At 36.1% G+C, this 10,568-nt stretch overlaps 1 protein-coding gene across 1 annotated transcript; it reads left to right on the top strand.

Annotated features, from left to right (window-relative positions):
- The first annotated feature begins 2,753 nt into the window (after positions 1 to 2,753).
- Positions 2,754 to 7,902, top strand: LOC110380301 (uncharacterized). Its single transcript, XM_021340245.3, has 4 exons — positions 2,754 to 2,872; positions 4,574 to 4,730; positions 5,532 to 5,650; positions 6,409 to 7,902. Exons 1-4 carry the CDS (start codon positions 2,767 to 2,769, stop codon positions 6,489 to 6,491), a joined length of 465 nt encoding a protein of 154 aa, XP_021195920.3. The 5' UTR covers positions 2,754 to 2,766; the 3' UTR covers positions 6,492 to 7,902.
- The last annotated feature ends 2,666 nt before the right edge of the window (positions 7,903 to 10,568 follow it).

Here is a 10,568-nt window from a genome sequence, read left to right as displayed (position 1 = left end):
TTAAACAAAAAAAACCGCATTACAATCGGATCATCCGTTTGGGAGCTACGATGCCACATACACACACACACACACACACACACACAGACACGTCAAACTTATAACACCCCGTCGTTTTTGCGTCGGGGGTTAAAAATAAAATATTCACTGGCAATTAACTGTTTCTTCACTCAACGCACATTCCGTACTGGATACATACATCCATATACGTTTACACGATTTCCCTTTCGACGTAAAAAGCTCTATAATTTATTTATCGTATGAGCACATTTTATCTTATTTTTACTATAATGGTTCACGACGTGCGTTCGTTTTTAGGGTTCCGTACCCAGAGGGTAAAACGGGACCCTATTGTTTTCGCTCCTCTGTCCGTCCGTCTGTCACCAGGCTGTATCTCATGAACCTTATAGTTAGAGAGCTGAAATTTTAACAGATGATGTATTTTTGTTGCCGCTATAACAACAAATATTGAAAACTTGAATTCAACAAATATTTTGGGGGGTCTCTCATACAGCAAACGTGATTCTTTGTCCGTTTTATAAATAAGTAGCTTTCCGCCCGCGGCTTCGCCCGCGTGGAATTCGGTTATATTGCGGTATAAATCACAACTATAAGAAAACTTCTCATTCCCACGGAAAAATCTAAGAAGCGCGATGTAACGCTGGATACGATTAGTTGTTAAACCAAAACTGAATGGTACACTATATTATACGTTTTCCCTTGCATTGCAAGTAAATGACATGGCCCCACAATTGTTACCCGAGCAAAAAACTGTAGCAGCGGTGAGGGAGTGTCAGACTCTTACTAACTAAAATCGTCGTGTTTCGTCCTAGACCTTTTATATACCAGGGCCGCGGTATCTCTTTCGAACAACCCGCAGCCCCGGCTGGCTCTGGCCCTACTGGGCCCCACTGATTTCAAAATTCGCGGCGAACCTTAACACCGCGATACAGAAAAGCACAACGCCATCTATCAAGCTATCGGGAAGCTCGCGATTGAACAATGAGCTACAGGTTAAAGCGCGAGATATCATTGCACTTCTTACGTATCTTAAAAAAAACAACGTCACCACGTTTTAAAAAGCTATCATTCCACTTCTTACGTATTTTAAAAACACATCGTTACCACGTTTTAAAAACACCCAGCGCCATCTATCGCATACCTCAAGAACTAAATAACTTAACTAATACTTATACCAATTAGTAATTCGTTGAATTATAGTTATTTCAGGATAAGTAGATGTAAAAAAAACAGTTAAGACGATAAAACAAATTGTACGTCATCCCTCGGGAATTCCTCATTTTCGAGGATTCATTATCGTTCTGAGATTTGAGTAGCAAATATAAAGCTATACATCAGTCAGACGTAAGTCTAAGTGTAGCCACTCGTGGAACCCGTTTTAAGGCACCGTTATTTCAAAAACAGTGGACTCAATACACGTCTGTATATGCCTATTGTATTGCCGTTTGTCTGAATTCAGACATTGGTAAGTAGGTAATTATAATGAAAAATGCCAATGAGGGGGCTATCGCGTATGAAATCACCGCTAGAGGCGCTTGTGTGGCGTGAGGTCTTCGAAACGACTAAATGTCACTGTTTTTTACGCGCGAGGGTTTATATTTCGAATTAAATTAATATTGCGAATATTTATCAATTTTCGACGGAAAGAGATCAGGCGCAGGACTGACATTTACGTGCTCACCGATGCACGGGTGAATCAATTACCATTCTCCAGACTACGGGCTGCTTTGTGAAAATTTCTTAAGAAAACCCACAAGGCGATTTCGGCCCGACCCTGGAATCGAACCCGAGACCTGGAGCACAGCAGCCGTGCTTGCGATCACTAGACCAATGAGGCAGTCAATTTTGGTCACTAAACACTCATGCTTTAGTAAAGTATATTATTAAGCCACGTGCTACGTAATAAACTTCTAAAGCATGTTCCAAGATGTTTACCCACCATCGATAATTCAACAAAAGTGGTCTAAGTTAGCTCAAGCACTATAGGTAGGTAACAAAGCTGCGGTGACAGATGCCTAAGCACTAAGAGTTTCTTAAGTTCTAAGTCACACCCCATGCATGTCGGCCGTAAGTTTTCTAATATAAGTTGCGACGTAACCGCACCGCATTTAACAAACTTCTGAATACTCATGTTCTTGCTAATAAAATGTTATAGGCATATATGTGATTTCGAGACTCAAACATGCCGTTTTTATAAATAGTTCTTAAAGCTGTATTAATTTTAGTAGATAAGTTTTGAACCAATCAAGAGTAGGTATCGGCCCGTAAAATCTGACAGCAGGTATATTTAAATAATAGTTTTTGCCCGCGACTTCGTTCGCTTTGAATAGTGACTTCCGGCAGATTTTTGGTTTCAACAATAGATGGCGCTATATGCCCTAAATAAATTGTATTTTTTACTGTTGTATTTCTTTGTAATAAAAACTGTCCTATGACCAAATTTCACATAAATCGGTTCAGTAGTTTAGTCGTGAAGAAAAGACAGACAGACAGGCAGAGTTACTTTCACATTTATCTAACTACCAACTATCAAATTAGAACTACCAAATGGCTAGGCTAATGATGACTTAAACATCTAAAGACTAAAAGATTCAAATCGACAATGCCTTATTACGATTATCGCAAAACTGCGTCGTAATTGACACTTAATTAGCAATCAGAACATTTTTAATTAAATTCACATTTCTGGTATAAAAGGCTCGTAGTGAATCTACGTTTATGCTGTGAAGAATGTTTGTTAAAGTGATGTTCAAAAGGAAGAAACTAAACTGTGGTCTTAAAATAGGCTTGTGTATTTATGTGATTTTAATTTTGACAGTACAAACAGACTGTAAAAATATCAAGGTTGAAGGTGAGATATTTAAATCAACTAGTTTCTTACTTCCGATGTAGTTAAGGGGAAATAATGACCTCGAAGAAGGAAAGATGAGTTGAGATGCCATGGGGCAGGGCACGCCACCGTTGTGACCGATTCGATGCAGGCACCAAACAACCGTGTTCGGTGATCACCAACGTCATGCAGTAGGTAAGGGCGCCGTGACTCCTCCCGAGCCACTCCTCAAAGTGGAGACTTACCGCTACCGCCGTGCCCTGCACTGTGTTGCGACAGTCGCGCCCTCCAAGCCATATATATTCAACTTAAAATTAATAAATTGCATAAAAAAATTGCTCCTCGTCACTATCACTGGGTAATGTACTCAAAAGGCTGGCAGCATTGCCACGTTGGATAGCAATGGTCAACCAAAACAATTGGATCGTGCAAAATATTTTTAAGGTTTAAAAAGGCTTCAGCATGTTTGCTTGACCCCGTTGCCGAGCAAACATGACCACGTTGCCATTCCAAAAATCTGGTTAAGTAGAGATATACAAAATTATAAATCCAAACTAATATTACAAATGTGAAATACTCTGTCTGTCTGTCTGTCTTTTCTTCACGCCTAAGCTACTGAACTGATTTGTGTGAAATTGATACAGTTTGGAACTTGAAAAAGCACACAGGATAGTTTTTATTACAATATATATATATTCCGGACATACAGCGCCATCTACTGGTCAAACTAAAAATCTGCCGGAAGTTACTATTCCACGGGAACCAAGTCGCGGGCAAAAGCTAGTTATTGTATAAATAATAGAAATCATCTCAATATTTATTTATTTGGCTCACCAACAATTGAGTACATACACTCAACAATTATGGAATACATTAAATCAATTAGGGTCTAGTGTATCAATCTCTTACAGGTAAGCACATCATGCACTAATTAAGATTCAATATATAAAGGCTAAAAATTTATGTAGGTACACACAATCAGGCTCCTAGGGACAAATTAAAACTAAAAATTGGACTAAAACTATGAGAACACATGCAAAAAAAAATTCGCAGAAATAAAATTAATAAAAAACAAAAACCTAATTGAATTAAAATCATAATAAAGTTGAAGTTAAATAAATTAAAACTAGTAATTCAACTTAATAAATTGAACAAAAAATCTAAATTAACATTAATAAAAACATAATCAAAATAATTTAATTTAACAGAATCAAAGAACGTTATCAACACATTCATGCGGATTTCACAGCCAAATTGAATTAAAATCAAATTCAAAAGTAAAGTTAACATAATCAAAAACATAAAATTATAATGCAATTAAATATTCTATCCCTGGTAAGCAAATCCAGAGATATGTATAGGTATTATCGAAAGAACAATGTCAGACGTCCATAGTAACTTAGGCTCTATAAAAATATTTCATGTACAGTGAAAATTCTTAAGTTTTTCGTGTAGTTTAATGTCAGAAGCTTTTGTATGTTTTCCACTTTTGCATTGAACTTCTCAAAACCAAATTATTAAAACGAAAACGAAATGATATATTTTTTTGGAAAAGTTCTAGATAGCAATTAAATATTTTATAAGAAGTTAGTATTTTATATTTAAATTGTTGTAGTAAAGAACTTTGTGTCCTTTGGGATTGGGTGGGCCGAAACCTGACATTGTTCTTTGACGACACATGAGCTATCCAACAATTATGTTCTATAACACGTACATTTGCAGACCCTACAACTCACAAGTCACGAGATACCGACGAAGTATTTATAGTGCATCCAGGGAAATACAGCCCGGTACCATTCCAGTACGAAAGAGAACAGTGGATGAACGCGGAGTATGTCGATGTCTGCTACGATGATTATACTAAATGTATGACGAGTCAGTAAGTAGATTTTATATTTTACCAAGAAGTCTGACAACCAGTCTTACTAAGTTGGGTTGCCCAGGTCAGATAGCCAGTCGCTCCTTGAAAACAAAGGAACCCAAATGCATCCAGTTAGACTGGAAACCGACCCTAATGCAATTGCGAAATGAGATGAATAAGATGATATGCTTAGAATTTCTCCAAATTCCTTCAGACTTACAAACTTGTTATACTAGGTGACTGATATTTTGGCTTTTGACTACTGAAAAAGGATGTACACTCATCCACGGTCTGAGCGCGTGAAACGTAGCTTAACCTTTGATCGATCGACCCGTGCGGATTTTACTTATGTAGGTATGATCTCACTCATCCAAAATTTAAACAATCTTTACAAAAGATATATCAGTGAGAACTAGTTATTAGGCATCCCCTTAACACAATGTTTTGCTAATACTGAGATTTATGCGATCATTACAGCATTTTATGAGGCTGTGTTATTCGAAAATCTCTTCAATCTGCAATCCAATAAGCCTATCGCTAGAATTAAGGATAGATTATCTTATGTAATTTAAGTGGAAAAACAGCGTGTTGTGATATCCAAGCATTTCTGCTATGTCTTCATTAATACGTGCTTTTCCACACTCATTATCTGCCTAGCCTTTTCCCAATTATGTTGGGGTTGGCTTACTGTCTAATCGAATGCAGCTTGGAACCAGTGTTTTACATGGACCGATTGCTAGCTCAGGATTTTGATAGTCATACGCTCACGCGGACGACGTCACGTGCATCAGCTAATTTACATATTTTTCTAATTTGCAGAATATCTCCAACACCAGTTTGCGTGTTCCACAAGCAATCGTTAGTACCGGGTCAAACTGAGTATAAATATCAAACGTCCTATTGTGACAGTTATATGGAAAATTGTAGAATTGGTTATCGTAAGTATATTGCTTTTCTATGCCGTTAATAAAGAGAGAAAAAAAAACAATTTTTGACTTAAGAAACAATACATTGATAAGCTTTTGGCACAATGTAATGCAACTGAGACTGCGTTCTTAAAAATCAGAAATCAAATAAACGACTCCATATCATCAACGACATTCAGTTAATTTAAGTATTGAGTATGTACAAATAAAGTTTATAAATGGCGTCCACGGCCGATTTCGGCCACGGCGGCTGTTCTCATTTAAGGAGATCAGCTAGCTGCGCAGGACATATTATAGTGCACGAGCATTTGCGCAGACACAGGTGCACTCCCTATTCCTTCACCCTCAAAACCCAATGGGATAGCAATCCGACACGACCAGAAAGGGATCAGGCGCAGGACCGACATTTACGTGCTCTCCGATGCACGGGTGAATCAATCACCAACTTCCAGACTTCGGGCTGCTTTGTGAAAGTTTTAAGAAAACTCACAAAGCGATTTCGGCCCGACCCGGGAATCGAACCCGAGACCTCGAGCACAGCAGCCACGCTTGCGACCACTAGATCAACGAGGCAGTCAAACAAATTAAGTTTATGAAACATACATTCAAATGACATTATTAGTTTTTGTATGTCTCATCGTGATTTTTTTTATCGCGTTTTAGGAAAGCGTACCGGGTAGCGATAGTCGATTTTATTGCACGCAAGTGTATATTTGTGTACTTAGATAAACTTTATTTATGTTTTTGAATTCATTGTTTTATGGTTTTAGGATACTGGCGTCTCCTTGGTTTTGGGAAGTGCGATTTGACTAGTACCTGGGTCTATGGAGAAAATGAAATCATAGAAATTTAGGCTAAGCATAATTATGAAAAATGAACAGAATAAACAAAAAAAAAATACATTTATGTTTTCTACTGAAAGCATGACAAATTGGTCTACAATTTGTAACATAATAATCATAAAAATAATAACATAAAAATAAAAGAAAAAACATAAAAACCGTGGGGCAGGTCATTGTCTACAAATGATCGACTTAATGTGCAAGAGAAGAATCGTTTAATTCGTCGTTAGGCAGTTGGCCCGCAGACGGTGAGGAAATTACTTACTATTTTAATTGACATGCCCCTCGGTTTTATTTTAGTCTAGTCTATGCATATGTTTATAATTCCCATGACTGTATCTATTTTATAATTTTTGGGGCCAACTGCAAACTTCGTATATCTTAGATTTCAATTTTGCATAGTAAATTGTATTCTACTTGTTGAGACCTTTCATTTGATACCCATGTTGATAGGATTGATAAAACCTACATAAGTTATCCGCCATGTTGTAGAGGCCGCCATCTTGGATTTTAATTTTATATAGTACATTGTATTCTACTGGTTGAGTACTTTCATTTGATACCCATGTTGATGGGATTGATAAAACCTACGTTATCCGCCATTTTATAGCAACCGCCATCTTGGATTTATAATGATAATGAATAAAAATAATTGTATTGTCACCAAAATCCACAGTGCATACAAAATTTCAGATTAATCGGTTGACATTAAGAGGGTGAAATTTGAATTACTAAATTTGACTCAAGAATAAAACAAACGGGGTGAGATAAATAAAACCGTTTAAGGACGCTTTTACATTTCTCACTCGCTCAATTTTAGGTAAACTAGCGGCAACACAACGACATTGCGCTCACACACACATACAATCCATTGTTGGCCAGATTTTGTACATCACTCAACGAAATTTGATACTTGCAAGATTTTTTATATTATATTATTTTTTTTCGACTATAACTAGTTGTAACTTAGTGTTTGTAAAGGGTTTCACGCTTATTGATATGATGATTTTTAAATTTTGTGTGATGTGTTTGTCATCGGATTATATGAGTACTGGTAACTAAGTAGGTATCTAAAGTAAAATAAGAACCTAATGATCTCTGTTGTTAAAATTATTATTAAAAAAACAAAATACCCGACTGCACACTAAAAAAAGAGTAAAACAAGCCCCACAATAATATTTAATTTATAAATATTGATGGAAAGCATCGCGGGCGGGGACCAACAGAGGCTTATTTATAGTCATTTCGGTTGTGCACCATTTAGCAGAATTTTCGTTGGTGGCGGTCAAGGTGGTCCCCGCCTGCGATGCTTTCCATCAATATTTATAAATTAAATATTATTGTGGGGCTTGTTTTACTCTTTTTTTAGTGTGCAGTCGGGTATTTTGTTTTTTTAATAATAATTCTTTTATTTATAACTTTTTAGCTGTTTTTATTTAACGAAAATGTTGTAGATGTAGAAGACTATGTATATGTAAGTACCATTTTAAATTATTTCGACGACATTTGGCTTTAGATTACGAGTGATGTTACTCCGCAACATAAATTTACCGCCAATCTGGACTGTTGGTAGTGAAGAAGAAAAAGAATTAGGTGAGTCATTACTGCTGAAGACCGTCAACGACGTGTGCCCTTATGCGTGTGCCCGCATTCGGGCTGTATACTCGAGCATACCCCCCTCCGCACCGCGCCGCGCGCCGCATGCCAGGCCACGCCCTATCTTTTTGCTTGCTAATGCATGAGTTGCTTTGCGTTGACGCAGAATTAACATGTTCCCGTGGGAATTTTGAGAAAAAACGTATCCTATATTAATTATTACTCCCGTGATTGAAATGAATCTAATGATACCGCATACATATTTTTTTAAAGGGAAATTTAGAAAAAATATCCCGTGGGACTTTTAGGATAAAATGTATCCTATGACACTCCCGTAATCAAGACAAATCTAACGATACCTCATACATCAAAATCCATCAAGCCGTTTAGGCTACAGGAGGTCACAAAGGAACAGACATACATACATACATACATACATACATACTTACATACACTCGAAAAACATTACCCTCCTTCTTTGGCAGTCGGGTAATAATAAAGTAGATAAGTATTAATTTATTTAAAACTTTCCTATCATTTTATTATATGTATAGAAAATAGAATTACTAGATAAGTTTATACATATATAATGTTTCTCAATATTACAATAGTCGCATATAAACCAACACAACTCAAAATAATCCATCAGTTTGTGAGGTAGCTTAAAAAACCTAATAAAAACCAACAGCATAACATGCCACGAAATAAAAATAATAATATTGTGTTGCGCACGGCGCGTGTGACTGTTGTGCGCCCTGAGCCGCGTGGGGTTACCGGTAACCCAGCGAGCGGTAGGCATTTATCGCGCGCAAGTACCGAGAGTGACAGAGGCCTGTCTTAACTTCAACATTTTTTTTTGGTCTATATCCAAATTTTTTAGGCCGTGGCATCTGTAAAAAAAATTACTATTTCATAAAAAAAAGTTACAATACACATTTTCAAAATCACAACCCCCAAAAATCTTTTAATTGATTACACATAATATCAAATTATTAAAAAAATGTGTCCGCCATTTTGAATTAAAAAAATATTACTGTCATTTTAATAGGTATCTATTATAGGTATATATTATACAATTCGTTCAATAAAAATAAGTACGTACGTAAGTACGGCCATCATACAACATGATGGCCGTACTTACTTTTGTTTTGATCCGAAAAAGTATCAACGTATTTCAGTCCCAGTATACAAATCGTTACAACACTCTTTATCATAGATTTTACGTATTTATTTTTTCCGACAAAGCGATTCACCCGTGCGTCCACGAGCGCGTCTGAGCGCGGAATGACGGTCCGAGACGTGCGCATAGCGAAAAAATGTAGGAAGAAATTTGAGAGTGATTTTATAATTTATTGTAAATTATAAAGTGGTTTATGTATGTCCAAAAAAAATAGCTGAACGTGTAGAAAAATACATTAGCTGTGATTTTTTTATTATTGGGAGTTATAAATTAACTCCACATTAGTGTTACACGTACTTATTCAGACTCCTTTTTTTGTACTTTTTTATGATTCTTCCGGCGGTGAAAACGAAATTGTGTAAAAAAAAAGTATGGGACTGTGTAATTCTAATGCATTTAACGTGGAGATGAATAAATTACCTTTCATTTTATACCATAATATTGTCAAAATTGTAACTGCTTATGTGTCAAAATGGTACCTAAAAAACATTGATATTTGCGAGAAAGCGAGCAAGCGTCCTTAATAATAAAGTTAGGAGTATCGAATGTTTTGATCAGTTGACAGCTGTCAGTTTTCAAGGGAGAATTTCAGTTGTTTGTAATGACTGACTTTTATATGGTGTTCTAATTTTCGCACCTTTTTATCCTATTTACTTTGTTGGAAAAAAACATTTTTTTTACGTGTTTTTCTTTTTCTTTGTGTTAATCGACATATATTAACCAGTATATTAACGCATTTCATTTAATGTGATTGTGAAAGACACACCCGATATAAATGCAAGATTTTTTTCCCCTCAGAGACTTATACCACAGCGCTGAATGTATTTGAGGCTAAATACTGAGATTTATTGTATACTAGCTTCCGCTCGCGTTTCGCTATAATGTTCTTTCTCAAAATCAACTCTATCTCTGTACAAAATTGTATTAAAATAAGTCCAGTGATTTAGACATAAAAGCATAACAGATAGAGTTACTTTCGCATTTATAATATTAGAAGGGATGTAGAATAAGATTTTGTTATCGTATTCTCATCAGAACTCAGAGCGTGAGCCATCGCAGTCGAAGACCGGGAAGTGGGTCAAATTAAGATTCCAAGATTTTCTTACATACATAATTACAAGTAATATTAGCGTGTTAAAAGTAGCAAAAAAAGCAATTTTTACAAGTTGCTCGATTCGATAATAATTATAAAAATAAACTACCTACACGTTCAAAATGTTTTCTCAGGTAACATCTTCAAAATAATCTAAAAAAAGTCTGATTAATACTCATTCCTTCTTATAAGAACTCATGAAGAAATGATCGTTTCGAT

The sequence above is a fragment of the Helicoverpa armigera genome, chromosome 21, assembly GCF_030705265.1.
Source record: "Helicoverpa armigera isolate CAAS_96S chromosome 21, ASM3070526v1, whole genome shotgun sequence".
NCBI classification, from domain to species: Eukaryota; Metazoa; Arthropoda; class Insecta; order Lepidoptera; family Noctuidae; genus Helicoverpa; species Helicoverpa armigera.
The sequence above is the reverse complement of the archived record's forward strand: the minus strand, read 5'-3'. Positions and strand labels throughout refer to the sequence as shown.